Source organism: Lepeophtheirus salmonis, chromosome 11, assembly GCF_016086655.4.
Source record: "Lepeophtheirus salmonis chromosome 11, UVic_Lsal_1.4, whole genome shotgun sequence".
Classification (NCBI taxonomy): Eukaryota; Metazoa; Arthropoda; class Copepoda; order Siphonostomatoida; family Caligidae; genus Lepeophtheirus; species Lepeophtheirus salmonis.
In genome coordinates this window covers 211,687-228,320 of record NC_052141.2, presented here as the reverse complement: position 1 = coordinate 228,320, position 16,634 = coordinate 211,687, and the positions used below count along the sequence as shown (strand labels likewise).

General features: G+C 31.9%; 1 protein-coding gene and 1 long non-coding RNA gene across 5 annotated transcripts; both read right to left on the bottom strand.

Annotated features, from left to right (window-relative positions):
- Positions 1–637: 637 nt before the first annotated feature.
- On the bottom strand, positions 638–12,764 carry LOC121125763 (influenza virus NS1A-binding protein). Of its 4 annotated transcripts, none has more exons than XM_040720960.2 (9): positions 12,061–12,764; positions 4,862–5,042; positions 4,618–4,808; positions 4,168–4,561; positions 3,977–4,105; positions 3,232–3,619; positions 2,919–3,164; positions 1,416–1,715; positions 638–1,353 (listed from the first exon to the last, which is right to left on the bottom strand). In XM_040720960.2, the coding sequence occupies exons 1-9, from the start codon at positions 12,132–12,134 to the stop codon at positions 998–1,000; spliced, it is 2,259 nt and encodes a 752-aa protein (XP_040576894.1). In that variant the 5' UTR covers positions 12,135–12,764; the 3' UTR covers positions 638–997. The 4 variants fall into 4 exon arrangements, with proteins under 4 accessions (XP_040576894.1, XP_040576896.1, XP_040576895.1 ...); XM_040720962.1 differs by lacking the exon at positions 12,061–12,764 and adding an exon at positions 9,924–10,057; XM_040720961.2 differs by lacking the exon at positions 12,061–12,764 and adding an exon at positions 5,623–6,029.
- Positions 9,046–9,617, bottom strand: LOC121125765 (uncharacterized). The gene is made up of 2 exons (XR_011782132.1): positions 9,401–9,617; positions 9,046–9,327 (listed from the first exon to the last, which is right to left on the bottom strand). It is a non-coding gene; the product is annotated as an uncharacterized lncRNA (long non-coding RNA).
- Positions 12,765–16,634: the final 3,870 nt, after the last annotated feature.

The window sequence follows — 16,634 nt, the reverse complement described above, 5'->3', positions numbered from 1 at the left end:
GATGTTTTCTGTTGTTGCCGCCTCATATGGACGTCCATTGGGTTCTGCAGCATTGGTGTCTCAATGACCACGTTTGAAGTCAGCAAACCAACGTTTAATTCTTGTTTTTAATGGAGCAGATTCCCCATAATACTTTAACAGACATTGGTTAGCTTGAAAGGTACCCCCCCATAAAGCAAGCAAAAGTGTAATAAAATTAAAACACGAAATTGTTTTGGTAATAACAAAATTAGCGTCACAATTAGCACAATAACTCACAAACTAAAGAACAGATTTTTCATGACATTTTTGTCTTATGAAGGTTACTACTAACTGAAAATGAGGTGAATTAAAAAAAAAAAAAAGAAGTACGGGACTTTTCAGCCTATGGGCTACAATTAGTTCCTTATGAAACGGTGGGAGGATGGACACATACAAATGAAGTCCATAGAATGCTGTACTTAATTATAAATCCTTATCTACAGAAGTTCCACTATCACATAATCAATACTTGTTTTTATCTTTAATAAGAAGTTAAGTTTTAATAGAATATTTTTTCTTGCAAATTGTATGGAGGTAGAATTTTAAACAAAAATGAAAAAAACAAAATAAATCCATAGAAATAAATAAATAATGAATGAATAAAAAAACTAGTTGCTTCGTATGATAAAAACTTGTAACCATGTTCGAATCTTTAATCAGTGATTGTCAAAGTATAAAATAATAGCAGTAATAAAAAAAGTAGACTAATAAAATAGTTAATGAACATAATTAATAATGTACAATTTACAAAATACTTTTACAAATAAACATGTCAAAAAGTTAGAATCATAAGTGAAAAAAAAAGAAAGAGGAAGTTAATAATAACAGAGATGGCAAATGCATAAAAAATCCCTCATTTACGTACAACACCAAATAACTTCAGCTATACATTTGATCATTACTATGATATTTATATACAGCACAATTTGTGGAATATAGCAAATAGGATTATCTTCTATAATGATTGGATTGGTCTTTAAATATCAAAATGGACTGAACTCGACTGATTATTATGAGGTGCTGGTGTAGAAGACGTATCTCTATTGCTCATTGGATCACTGCTAGATGACTCATTCGCTTCTTCATCATCGCTTTTGATAGGAATATAGTTTGTCCATTCATCAACTTCCATGTACTCCAAGGTATTGAGAAATATTTTACCTGAGAAACCCCCAATTGCCCAAATGGAATTTCCAACAAGAACGGTCGAGACATTTGTTCTGCAACTCGTCATATTAGAACCAACTCTCCATACTCCAATAGAAGGATCATATACCTCTGTTGTACAAAGGGAGCGTGTCCCATCGGAGCCTCCAATAGCATAGAGAAGTCCTAGGTATACAAAAAGTCAAAATTTATTAAAACAATGAATGAAGTCTCATTATTTTGAATACCATCTTTGGCAGTAAGTCCACATCCTCTACGAGGAGACATGAGAGGAGGCCCAAACTGCCATAAATTTGTAATTGGATCATATATTTCGACGTAATTCAATGGAGCCCAGCTATCACAACCTCCCACTACCCAAATTTTATCTTGGAAAACTGTGACTGCTGTCTGTGATCGACCAATGTTCAAAGAACATATTTTATTCCATTGAGTTTGCTCCTCATTAAGGGCGTAGCAAAACTTTGTTCCAGATTGACCATAGAGTCCTCCAATACAATACACTCTGTCTCCAAAAGTGCAAACTCCTAAAAAATAGTTATAAAAAAAAAAAGGTTAATAATTAAAAATCAGTGTTTCATTTCATTGAACATGAAATTTCTTTGTTAATTTTAAATCTAATCTATAATGAAATTTAGCTGAGGATCGGAGTATGTATTACTATTCATCAAAGGTCAATAACATTAAATTCTAATGAGTCAAGAATTCGGAGTAAAGTATAAAAAATCGGCGATCTTCTTCGTTCCCCTCCATTTAAATTGAAAATAGTATACAGGTCGCGATCTCGAGTAAGAGCTGTAGTACTTGTTTCACAAGTATTAAGAAAAAAAAAAGGTAAGTTAAAAAGCCCTATTAAATTTTTTTGTCAAATACGCGCATATCTTCCTAACAGAGAGTAGAAAGGGATTGACGATATTATGGATCTATCTATCTATGTATATGAAATGGAACTAATTTTACAAAATAATGTTATATAGTATTACTGTAATAAATAATTGAAAGAAGAAAAACATATTAAATACATGTATATACCTTAAAAAATGAGAGTCTTGATATAAAAATATAGGTCTTTGTGATTATAACTTACCAAAGTTATTTATTTTAATTTTTTTCAACTCAAGTAATAGTATCATTGTCATAATGAATAAAATTATTACATAATTTTATATAAGCTAAACGCTTTGCTCTGACTCCAAAAACGCACCACGGTCGAGCCTTACTTCTCCAGTAAATTATATATATAATCTAATTAATTATAGCTGAAAAAATGTAATTAATGTAGAAGAAAAGGAGGATCGTGGATGATGGATATTTGGCTGTGCCTCTCTCTCTCTCTCTATGTTGATTCTTTTTGACTGAAAATTAGAAAAAAAAATATTTCTTTTGTAATTAATTCTGTAAGAATAATGGATTCGTAACTTTTTAAGACAAAATAATATGGATAGATCTCTACTATTTAATTGATATGTATGTATTGAAAAAGTACCCCACCACAAGAAGTAAGAGACCTATCATGCAATCATTAAATAAGGGTACACATCATCCCATTGTTTGTCAAGTCGTTAGGGAACATAAAAGGAGATGCCCTTTAATGAAAAACCACATATAATGAGATAATAACAAGAATAGTAATCATATAATGAAGCAAAAACTCAGATGATTAGTTATTCAGTCAAGAGATATAAATGAATTTACATGGCAATTATATGTACTTATTAATCTATTATTACCATTATTGGATATGCCGATGGGTAAACTTGCAATGACGCTCCATTTTTTGGTTCTTTTGTCATATTTTTCTACACTGCTGAGCTCTGTAGAGCCATTACTGCCTCCAACGGCATAAATGCAGCCATTCAATGTGGTGATGCCAAACCGTCCTCGCTTTGTGAGCATGGGCTCTAAAGATGTCCAACGATTTGAGATAGGATTATATGATTCAACCCTATTTAAACATTCTCCTCGATCATATCCACCTATAATGGATAAATACCAATTCTTTATAGAAATTACATTATACAGATGAGTTGGATGATTAAATACCACAAATAATTAATTTCCCATCAAGACAACAGCCTCCAACGGCACACTTTGCTTCATTCATGACAGCAACAGGTGTGAAATCGTCTTTATCAACGGACGGAGGCCTAGAAATTCTTGGAGATGTATGTTTCTGTTGATGTACAGATAGATTGAACTCGCTCAGGGTTTTAGTTGGAGTATTTATCCTTTGTATAATAGAGAGTGTAGCCAATGAGCCATTCACTGTTACAACACCAAGGATACTACGTTTATCATCCTCCAAATTTGAACAAGCAATCAATTTCCAATCCTCTGATCTTTCCTCTGTTTTAACCTCGTCTTGATTAATATGTCGAGTATATAGAAGCTCTTTAGCTTTGGAGGGTTTGACAGAGTAGATGCGAGGAGACTAAAATTTAAAATTATTTTTCATAACGTCTAAAAAAATTATGATTAATTGAAACGTACGCTTATGTTAGAGTCAATGTAATTATATAAACGGATTTGCATATAAAATAAATTGTTTCAATAATTATTAAAAAATATATTTCTGAGTCGATTTGTACATGTATCATTTTTTTGAAATCATGACAGGAAAGGATTATATTATATAAGTACCTAAGTACATATATAATATAAATCGAAAAAATATATTTAGTTCTTAAATAAGATCTAATGTAGGAATATTGATTAGACAACATGTCTTTATTAATTTTTCTTGGAAACTCCGCATTAAAGTAATAATTTTATTATTGGGTTCAATTACCTTTTTAGCCTTAGATGTGTGATTACTTTTTTTATAATCTTGAATACGCTCAGAATTAATTTGGGAATCTTCTCCAATTAAATCGCAGTCTTGCAAGGTATTGTCCTCCGCAATAAATAATAAGTAATCCTACAATAAAATATATAAGTCAATTACTTATTTTTCAAGGGAATTATAAAAAATGAACTTACCTTGGATGTAAGATCTTCAATCGTCAAACACTCATCTTCATTCCATTGCTGATGTATCCAAATGAGACATAATTGACAAAGATTAGGAACTAAAGCAGACTCAAGGCCTTCTTTGGAATTATGAAGTATTTCTAGACAAATACGAGGCAGAGATCTTAGTTCTCTAGATTCTCTGAGTGCCATCAAATTATCCGCAATAAATTTATCAACCTTTGATAAGAGGTCAGAACTCAATTTGGAGCAAATGATCCCAGTCAAAGCCCTCGTTTCAAAACAAGTTGTCAAATCTAAATTTGAACATAGAAACCGGGCACATTCACTCGAAACATTGTCCATTTTAAGACGAATTGCAGCAGCATAGACGGGAATGATTTTTTCTCCAGGAACATTAAGACTATTGAAATTGAAATACTTAGTATTATTTTCTTTTGAAAAAAGAGAGATAATTACCAGCCTGTGTATGCATATTCTATAAGTTTTTCAAGGGCATATTTATCAAATCCTCCGTTTAATTTATAGATAATTCCATGGCCTGCCTCTTTGACCGTGGGCTGATCTTCTTTTGCAGTGAATAACTCAAAGAGATATGGGGAAACAGCAGCAAGAACTGCTCTATGAGATGGGAAATCCTGTTTCCCAACCTATAGAAAAATATAGTTTCACTTTCATCTTTAGTTATAAATAGAGAAACAACCTGAAGGGTTACATCGCAAAAGTGTTTGTTTTTCCTCATTTGATTCAAAGCCGATAAAGTAGAGTCGTGAACATTATCATCCGTCCAAATTAAGTTAGGAATGACAGACAGCTCCAATAGGGCATCATCCTCCTCAGAGACCATCTTGGAATGATCAAGTAATCTTCGCTCTAAGATGAGTCTTGAAAATATACAATAAAGAAAATATGAAACACAATTAGGAAAAGGTCACATCATTTTTGAGCTCAAACAACATAATGTGTAAATGTATTGAAGTAGTACACAGATAGAATATGAGGTGGGGAAAGTTAGATTTGTCCCCCATTTCTGCCCACTCCCACATACATATTATACCGTTCCAGTACAACATATATTACAGTAGATTTGAAACGAAGAAACCCTATTTATATTGACCTTAGATCCGTTGCATAGTAACATCACTCAAATACTTAATAAACACAATGACTCTTAAGCAAGCCATTCAGTGTAATATTTAGCAATCAATTTTATTGATTAAACATTGAGTTATGTAGCTTTGACAAAATATGTGTATACTTTGTTTTGTTAAGTGTAAACATACATATTATAAACTAAGCAAATTGGCATTGAGTGAAATCATACCCCACATTTAAAATGTAAGAATACTTTTGTTTACATTATATGATAACATATATATGTAGTAACAAGGAACTCAATAGAACAGATTTTGGGGCTCCTTATGAAAAATGAATATCTATAATTGTAAATAGGAGAGAGATTACCTCATTTTGTGTAGAAATGATGGGTCTTTTCTCAGGTAACAAGGGAAGAGTGAATGAGACAAGGGAAAAAAAGGGAAAATGAGAAGTCCAGGATGGTGGAAGGGGCTGGTGTGTGTATGTTGAGTGACTGAAGTAGAAAACTTTATTTTCTTCACGTGTATCGTCTGAGCGAATGTCGAAATGCGAGGGAAAAAATTACTTTTGAAAAAAAAAAGTATGCCAGCAATATTAATTTATAACATCAAAATGAAAAAAGAAGAAAAATAGAAGCGTAATCTTCTCTCACTCTGATTGTTACTTATTATTCCTCAGATCTTAGTTACAGGCTTCAAGGAAGTAAGGAGTAGTACTAGTCAAGCTATATACATGGATTCTAATGTAACATGCTCATAGAGATAAAATAAAATGTATTTTATCTAGCTCCATGAACATGCTACATATAAAGCGTTTTCCTAGAGCGTCAGCATTGTTAAAGTCGAGCATTTTGGGGGCCTAAACAACCGAGTTTTATATCAATACAAACTCACTAATAATAAGGAAAAAAGGAAATTATTCTCATTTACCCTCTATCAAAAATTAATACCTCTATTCCCTAGTTTGATTATATACCTGACCCTAAAATGTATTCAAAATATGCTATTAAATCATTATACAATCATATTTTAGATAAAAATTAACTATTTAGGGGAAATTATAAGATATTTGCCTCTAATTATCAGACTTTTCTCGTCGCTAATCGATTAAAAAAAATTTAATCATTATGAAGGATTTTCAGGACGTATTACTTTGATTACTTTCAAAGATCACTGATAATCAAGTCGTATTCTATCCTCATTTGAAGTATTTTTTTATTCTTAAAGCCATTTGATGAAGTGTCACTTAGATTTATTGTCAATTTGTTCATTTTAAGTATAAAAAAGGCAACTAGGAGCCTCAAAGAGGGTCAGTGAAAAAACCAGAACAGAGGTTAAAGAATAAAAGTCGCGCAAATGTAGAGTATGAATGATACAAGGTTCCGGATTCTAATACTCATAAGAAATGATGACATCAGTACAAACAAGTCATATGTATTCAATCTAATATTGCGTTAGAATTATTAGACTAAAACATAGACATATGATAACTTATAATAATACTGGGTGCTTAGTTAAAATCTGGAGACTTATAAAACAAACTATTTGTATCGATAACTAAGTTGTATCGATCCTTATTTAGGACCACGGTCCAGTTCAGTCCGGTCCCATTCAGTCCCACTTGTCGGTCGATCCTTAAAGAAGGTAAAATCGATCCCTCCTGTCGTCAATGAGGGTGTTTTTCCTCTTTTTAATTATTATCTTATACAATAAAATAAGTTACATAACTAAGTAACAATATAATATCTTTGTATTATATTGTATTATCATGAAAAATATAATACTTTTTCAAGATAAGTGTAATAATCTTAATAAATATTTCATATATATTTATTTGCCTTAATAAACCATCGATATTTTTACGAAAAATTCCAAGGACCGAGAGGTAAGGGCCGGTCCCAAGGACTGACGGCCCTATTGACCAGTCCTAAGACTGGACTGGACCAAATAAAATAGGACTGACACGACACTATTAACAATCCCCTCAAAAAAAAAAAAAAAAATAATTACACTATCAATCGAAAAATGGCTTCACAATAAGACAAAAAAATCTAGATATCTGCTCTACTTCGTATGGAGCACACATCAACAGAGATCCGAAACCTGACTTACGGAAGTAGGAAGACTAATTACAACGTCAAGAAAACCATAAATTATACCTTGGGGACGAACTTTAACCAGATGGTGCACTGGCACACACAGCCATTACACCGTCCTTTTTTGGAGACAAACACTCAATTCTGACTTAAAACAATGTGGTCACCTTACTCGTTATATGTCAATCTGCTCGACTTTTCCTTCCGGCCACATGTTGACGACAGGGGCTCCCAGAAAAAGGCACCTAATCTCAAAACACTCGATGCTTCCGTTAATGAGCATTGGAACTCTATAAGCCCCAATTACATTAGTATCACCTGTCAGAGCTTCCATCAACGAGGCATCGAGGCTACATAAAAGATTATAAAAGGGGTCAACACACGATCCAACATCTGTGCAAAGTTTAGTTAATGGAGCTTCCCTTGTTCACGACATTATATTGATTAAAATTCCAGATTCAAAATGTCTAGTTTTTAATCACGCATCCGGTATATGAACACTATGGAGATAAATATTATGCTTATTGCAGCATCTTAAATTGCAGAAATCCATATAAGGGCATTAACAACAGAAATCCATAATAAAATAATATCAGAATCAGCATTATTTTCAAAGTCCATGCAATACAAAAGATAACTTAGGAATTTCCATGATGGAAGCACGTGTATGAATGTTATATTCACAATGAAATGACATGCCTAGAAAACAAGTTTTCTTTGAACATACTAAAGATCAATATGACTACATATTATCTTGTCTGCTTCTTTGGTTCATAGTCGTAAGGAAAAGGTTAACATTAAACTTACAAATACTACATTGAGGAACTATGTAGGTATAATATGAAGAAAAAAAAGAGTGGATCACCAACATACAGCTTAGTTACATAATGACTCAACTTAGGATTTTGCTCATTTTGGACTTTTTTACGTGAAAATTACTCATTTTTGTAGACTGGTATGAAATAAACAGATACAATTTGGGTTGTAATTACATTACATGATTCTTTGATGATATTCTTCGAGGGAAAATCCACCTACAAAAACCCCCGGATCGGATATCATGTGAAGGAGCCGGATTCCTACAATAGGCAATAAGAGGAAGGAGAAATTTGGCACAAAATTGATTGTTGAATCAATGAATCCATGAATTTTGCAACAAAGGAGAAATCCTGATCCTCCATTTATGCAAACAGTTAGACGTATAATCAATGGTGATTATGATGAAATACCTCCATCTGACAAGACTCCTGAAGATCAAGCCAACTTCAAATTTGTACCACTACCAAAGTGGACTTTGGACGGTCTTTTAGTAAGTTTAAAACTACCAATACTGATCGAAGGAATAAATTAAGGGAAGAATATCTTTCTAAAATCTTGATTTGTCCATATATTACGGCAAAATTTATGAATAAATTATGTTAAAACTAAAACAACTCTAATTACTATAAATTATTCTTATAAAACTGTACTTTTCTATAAATACAAATTGCTCAATTTTGATATTTTGGGCACTCTTTTTTTCCCAAAATAAAATATAAATAGCTGTAAAATCCTAAGTCTAATAATGATTTTCCTAAAATAACAAATTATTTACCAACCAAGCTGATGATGATACATTACATTCATATAAAACTACTCAGCTTCCAAAAAACAACATTCAAGTGGGATATTGAACATCTAAAACGATAAATGAATCCAATTAAAAACCATTTATTTCATTCTGGGATATTCAAACAATAAATGTATTGGTTAATATTATATAGTCTATAAACCCTTCATAAGTAATTTATTAAAATCAGGGCTCTAACTGTAAAATCTTATTACGTAGGATTTGAATCTCAATAAACTTTTTATTCATTTCTCTAGCGTGTCTTTTTTGAAGAAGATTCCTTCTGTTCACGAGGATCTGTTTATTTAAAATGATTTTATCAAAGATGCTTTCTAATCGAAAATCGTGGTCAGCAATCATGGACACTCTATAAGAAGAAGGAGGGTGATTAATTACATGAAGGCATTAAAAACATATAATCTATTTGTTTAAATGATTACCTAAACGGAAACCCAGTGATAAATATGTTAAAACAAGATGTAAAGTTGGAGCATCCAATCAAATCTAAGATTGTACTATTATCGCTATGAACATGACTTTTGGATACTACGCCGTATCCACTAGTCAAAAATATTAAAATATGAACCAGGAACTTCATTTTGATTTAATTAGGTATTATATTTATTATTTATATTATTACACAACAAAGTTCTTCTTCTTTCCTCACAAAATACAAATACAAACTATATGTGAGTAGTGTTGCATCAGTCCTTCTTCATTTGGTCCAGTCCAGTCTTAGGACCGGTCCTATCTATCCTTGGGATCGAACTTGGAATTATCAGTACTAGAACTGATTAGAGAAACAAGAAATACAGTTGAGTGACGTCGTCGAGACTTTATAATTTTTTCGACTAAAATAGAGCGGGCCGAGGCTGAACTGGACGGTACTCTAGTCTTCAGTCCAAAATAAGGACCAATACAACACTATCTGTGAGATTATCCACGAATTAAATAGTTCCTTACCTATCTATAAATATTTATTTGCAGGCTGGCAAAGGCTCTCAAGGATCACATTCCAGATTTTCTCTCATACTGCTGATAGTGATACAGCCAGGATATTACTATTGTCTATTTATTATTTAATCACTCAGCTCAATCAATCACTGAAATCAAGTAAATACGATCTGATTTTGAGCAAGAAATAATATGACAACCAAATATATAGGAGAGAAAAATGGCATATATTGTCTCCTTCAGCACAAAAAGAAGCTGGCATGGATTTTCTCAAAAGTGAGCATAGATTACATTTGTATTCTCAATTAAATTATCTTACATTTATATTAATAACTTATTTTGATAAATCCTTCAGAGACGCTGGAAATTGTACATAAGAGTCGCTAAAATTCCCTATACAGTTATAGAAAATAATAATAATTATATTTATTTAAAAGATCATATCGGACCTAAACAGAGTCTTATATATAGTAAAAGAAAGCTCTAGACTACAGCTAACACTTCTGTGTATCTCAATCTATTTCAGAAATTTGAAAATAAAGGCTATATTTCATATAAATCCTTATTGGTCACATCGGATTATATGATAAGGCCTTGTAAACGCGTGAGTGTAAACTACAAACGCTTTTTGGAGAGTATAGCGCATGACCGGTTCAGTCATGAAAATTTGCGATGTATATGGTGCACATAGGTAATATGTAAAAGTATTATCATCATTGTGATGATGAGACAATAATTTGAGTGAGCATAATGTTAATTGTGTACAATTAATATCCTAAGTATTACATCAGCATTAGTCTTTGCTAAAGGACATGAATCCAAGTGTTTCTGCTTATAACAGTGTAGCTTAGACACACACGTGGATAGTCTGTATTCGTAATTTGTAGTCCTCTAAATACCTCTAAGAAAATGAACAGAGCCTCAACGATTTTACATTACTTTTCCTCAGTAAGGCTTCCTTCTTCGTCTTCTAAAATTATATTAGAAGATAACATGTAACAGAACATTTTCGCTAACGTCATAACTTTCATCATAATTGAAGGAGACGCCATCTTGGGGGCTCAAAAAAGGAGATTTTGTTTCCATAAAATGTACAAATTTCCAATAAATCCTGATGATACTCCATCAAATGATTTTAAGAATAATAAAAATGGACTCAACTCATGCATTGAAAACTACTTTATACCAATGATAAACACTGATATTTAAATATAATTAAAGTAATATTATATATTGAACATCTCTATGATATGACTTGATTTGTATGATAATGATTTGTTTTGATCGATTAGGGACGAAAAAAGTAGGATAATTAGAGAAAAATATCGGGGTTTTTTCCCCTTTGTAATAGTTAACTTTCAACTTCAATATGAAAAATAAATTGTACAACTTATTTTTAATACATTTTAGGGTCAAATATTATATGTTATGCTGAATAAAACTAAGGAATAAAGTGATAAATTTTTGATAGTAGAGTTAAGGTCATCTTATTTTTTGGCCCTGTTTTGATAATATGGACAATAATTCACTATTATCCTTAATATTAATGAAAAAAATAGTTTTCATTGTTATAAAACTTGTTTATTTAGGCTCACAAAATGGCAGCCATTCACAATGCTGACGTCACATGAAAAGGCTCTCTAGGCAGCACATTTCTAGCTCAAGTTATGAAGACGAAGAGGTTCATTTTATATGCATACCTACATGGTAATATGTCAGTAGGTTCAAGGAAGTAGGGGTTACCCCCCCCTCTCTAAAATATATTACTTGATTTCATAATGATTACAATAACATATTAAGCCCCCAACCTACAAGTTGGATCCTGAGTTAAAAAAATCCAGAGTTGAGGATGGGATGTGAGCCTTTAATTTTTTTTTAGAAATGATTTTTTAATGGATAAATTGTTTGGACTTACGAGCTTCTTTTAGGGGTAGGAAATTAAATTTATATATAAAGGTATTACTGACTATTAATAGATTAAATCCCCTGCTGTAATAATAATATTTTTTATTCTATAGATAAAGTGAAATAATAGTGTTAGCGCAACAAGTAATCTTCATCATACAACTATTTTTAGGACAACGCAAATGGGTCAAAAGAAACGGGCAGGCCGTCTTTTTCTCCTTTAAGTGTGAATTCTTCTTACCTTGTATCTCGATTTTTACTCGTACCAATCCGAGTATTCATTGGATCCCAAGAGTAAGAGAGTATCAAATCCATTTGTTGTGTTTGCGTTCAATCCACTGTATATAATTTTTGCAACAATTATAGTATTTAATATAATCATTTACAGCAATATATATATATATGAAGAAATCGGGAAATCGAAAAAATAAGAACTAAATAACAAATAATAAAGAAACTGAAATGAAAGGTAATTTCTATGTCTGTCTACTGAAGAAGGAGTGAAATCATGATCAAATGATCCTGATTCCGACGATTGGACGAATCTTGATCAATTACTACTGCATCGTTGTCCTCCATAGTTTGTTCTGTGTGTAGTTTTTTTTTCTGTTTCTAGTTTCTGTGCACAAAATATTAGAGAGACTGGGGAAGAAAGAGACAGGGAAACCCGGCAAAAGTTGCCTTTCTCTTTTACAAAGAAATAATAATGTTACGATTCGTTTCTCTTACTCATCTATAGCTACAACAAAAACTCTACGCCATTATTTTCTCCAGCCATTCTCCTCTGCGAAAAGAAATGTTGCCGCTTGAAATTTGCCTTTCTATAAACATACTTAATAAATAAAAAATGTGTGTGGGGGCAAATCTTGAGTAGTAAAAGTTCCAACAACATCTCATTAAGCATGTAGTAGTTCCTTCTCAAATGAACTTCGAAGGGATTACTTCTCTCCCACCTTTAACTATTGATTTGATAATATATTACTATAAAAGGGTTTTGAAGTAATTTCTGTTAATAACCCGATGGACATGAATATTGAATATTTTTATCATTCATAATATTACTTCTTAATTATTTGAGTCTGAAGGTTATACACATATATACAAGGTGTTCCGTGAAAATAATCTTTTTCAAACGCAATTTTCTCTCGAACCATTTATCAGATTAAGAGTGAATAAAACCAGATTCTGAAAGCTTGATGGACTCTGACTTATTTAATTGAATAAAATCACCTTCAGCCTCAATTAAAATAAGAGGCCAAAAGTGCAAGCAGGCCTTTACCACTTGGCCCTTTGATAAATCCTGGAATTATTTCTTGATCCGACTGACAAGTTCGTCTTTGGGGTTGCAGGGGTTTCGGATGGTTTGTTGTTCAATCGCTCCTAAGCAAACAAAAAAAAATCCATCGGATTCAGATCTGGCGAGTTTGGAGGCCAAAAGTCCAGCGAGATGATGTCGTCAAAATTGTCTAATATAGCCATTTCATCTTAGTCCGCATTGTTCTTGCCTCAAAATCACCTTTAAAGGCCTCAAATTCCCTCCTAAACGTGCTAACTAACGCATCACTGAGTCCTAGAGTTCAAGCAATTGTAATGTTGTCGCTCCTTGTGCGGATTCCATGGAGGGCTCCGCGCCTTTTCCAAATATTTGGGACAACAAATTCATCAATTGATTATATTTTTATCCAACTGATGCAAGTTTGAACAAGCTATCTAAACAAAAAAAAACAACAACAACAGCTGCTTAAGTGATTGTGTTTGCCCAAGAGAGCGTGATAAAGTGATGAAATAAATAGCTTGTGCACCCTCTACATATTTAGATGGAATATGAAGGGTCAGAATGAATTAAGAAATATCATTAAGTCATTTTTTTATGTGCATTCATTATTTGATATCCTTTACTTTTTTAAGAAAAAGTGTCTATACTTTTATCTTCTTGGATAGTCCTTCAAAATACAACTACTAATAACATGATTAAATTGAACTCCTTGAACGTTTGTTACTTTTAATAACCATACACCTATATGTAGTAATTGAGAATGACGTTGTAGGTAATAATACATTATATATTACATATATATTGATATATATATATATATATTGATATATTAGTTGAAGGATGTAACATCAGCAAAACGTTTATATACACAGTGTGCGTAACCGAAATGTGAACCAATGTTAGGTCAACAATGTTTGGTCATATATTCAAGAACAATAAGAGATAGATAATTAAAATTATTTTTAATAAGTTTTCATATAATGAAGTTATAATTTATTGAATATGATTCCCATTAGCCTCCACAGCAGCCTCCAAACGGGCCATAATGACAGAGAAAGTCTTACGGGTGTAGGCCTAATCCTGTGGGAAGTTCCACAAGCTTCCATCTCTACAACACTCCATATGCTGTAATCTAATGGATTCAGATCTGGTGATGATCGGGGGTCACATGGATGCCGTCTAAAAATCACATAAATTGTACTCAAACCATTTTTTTGTAGTTTTTGCCTTGTGCCCAAGAGCAAAGTATTTCTGGAATTCATACTGGATTTCCCTCAATTCAATTCAACCAAGGCTTAAATCAGCCTCTTGAACCTACCAATCTCGAAGTCTTTAGGGAATAAATATTGATTGTTGATTTTAACCCTTAAATACTCTTCTTCTGGGACGAGTTTGAATAAGTAATTCTTAAAGATGATCCAGATACCTCAAATCTGTCCCTAACTGTATACAGAGTAGTGCAAAAGCATCCAACTGGTTAGCCAATTTTCATACAGGGGAATCCACAGGGTTATGCATTTATAGATATTTTTGGGGGGTTGGTTTTTGGAATTTTTTTGAAAAAAAAAAAATTGAAAAAGTAAATTTTTTGGAAAGTTATTTCAATAATTAAATTAAAAAATATATATATTCTAAATATATATTCAAATATTAAAATTTTTGGAAATTTTTTCTAAAATCCACAGCTATTTACAAAAAATTTCACTGCTATTTACAAAAATGTTAAATTTTTTGGAAAAAATGTCAAAAATCCACAGCTGTTTACAATATATTATTTTTTCCAAAAATTTAATTTTTAACATAAAATTTTTTGGAAAAAAATTCAAATATTACATTTTTCGTAGAAAATTTTTTAAAATCCATAGTTATTAACAAAAAAATTTTTTTTTTTGGAAAAAAATGTGAAAAATTAAATTAAATTTAAAAAAATTCAAATCTAAAATTTTGTAGTAAAAAGCAAATATTTTTTAATTGGTAATTTGGTGGGGGGGGTAAACCCCCATCACACCCCTTGTGGTGCAGAGGAAAATCAGAATGTGTTTTCTTTTTTAATGCCAAATCTAAACAAAATATTAAAAAAGTTTCTCGATTCCCCCTAAAATCACAAAACTTCAGTTGAAATTTCAAACTTTTAACTCTACTCCTTACTCTCCATTTTAAATTTTGTCGCCTTCAAAGTAATCTCCATTGGATACAATACACATATGTTTTTTTTCAGTCTTCGGAACATTTTTTATAGGCTTTTTTATAGCATGGCCTTTAGCTTATTCCACGAATTTTATTTCATGGATTCAATAGACTCAAACGGGGTTCCACGGAGTGGTATTTAAGCTTGGGGAACAAAACAAGTAACACGTAGCTAAATCAGGTGAATATGGCGATTGATTGATGGTATTTATTTTGTGTTTGGCTTTGAATTAGATAACAATCATGGCTCTGTGCGATAGTGAGTAATCGTCGTGTAAAATACAGGAATTGTTCTTCATAATTTTGCCCGTTTTTGACGGATTTTCTAATGCAATCGCCTTAGTATGCCTAAATAGTACTCCTTATTGACCGTTTGTCCCTTTGGAACGAATTCATGATATAACATACCGCAGATATGTTTTTTTTTTGACGATCTCACGTCCCTCCTTCAACGCTTTGTACCACACATATGCACGGGTTTTTCATAAAACTGATTCTCCAAAAGCTTTTTCTAACATAAGCAACGCGTCAGCACATGAAATTTTGTTCGCAACACAAAATTTAAGGCAAACTCTTAGTTCAATAATTTAGTTCATTGTAAGAATAAATTAAACTAGTCTACATATCACGCTCAAACTTGACATCATAATGAAAGACAGTGCTGCCAAACTAGAAAAGAAAATGTTTTTAAATCTCTTCTACGCGGGCAATTTAAATTAAAAATTTCTGGTACTTTTTGGCAGAATGTACACTTATATCACGATGTTTCTGCTTCTCCCCTCACCCATATTAGTGTTTTGACTCGTTACTTTTATTGTATCATAAGAAAAGAAACATAAAAACGGGACAGAATCAGTTGGTATTAGTAAGTTGGGCAATTCGTCCAATCTATGGAATTATTATTTAATAATTGTACACCGCTTGACAATATCTAATTCTACTTCAACCAATCAACGTTAACAAATCTAATTAGGCAAAAAGATAACACTATCCAACAAAATCACACTTTTTTTTAATGCACGAGAACAGCATATGCTCAACTCAGCTCAGTTTGATCCCCTGATTCCAAATATGGCCTTATTTTTTCTCTTATAGCCTTCAGAAAAGGGCCATACATTTTTTGTTATTTTTGGCTATTTTTAAGGTTCAAAGCTGTTTTAAGCCCTCAGTGTTGAAGATAGGGATAAATTATGTTAATATATTTTAAAGCCGAATCTTAAAAATTTTTAAACCATTTTTAAAATTTCTGTATCATACTTTAAACTCGAATTATTTTTGTTTAAAGTATAGAATAAGTGCTTTTTATTCAAAGGCACATAGTTTCAAGACGAATATATTCATAAAGTTAAAAA

Bases quoted from the DNA above. Each gene is read 5' to 3' on its own strand.
- LOC121125763 (XM_040720960.2), bottom strand. From the start codon at position 12,134: ATGGATTTGATACTCTCTTACTCTTGGGATCCAATGAATACTCGGATT. The intron at 4,562-4,617 runs GTAATTATCTCT...CAATTTCAATAG, and splicing joins GAATATGCATACACAGGCTG to TCTTAATGTTCCTGGAGAAA. The intron at 1,354-1,415 runs GTATTCAAAATA...TTGTATACCTAG, and splicing joins TGGACTTACTGCCAAAGATG to GACTTCTCTATGCTATTGGA.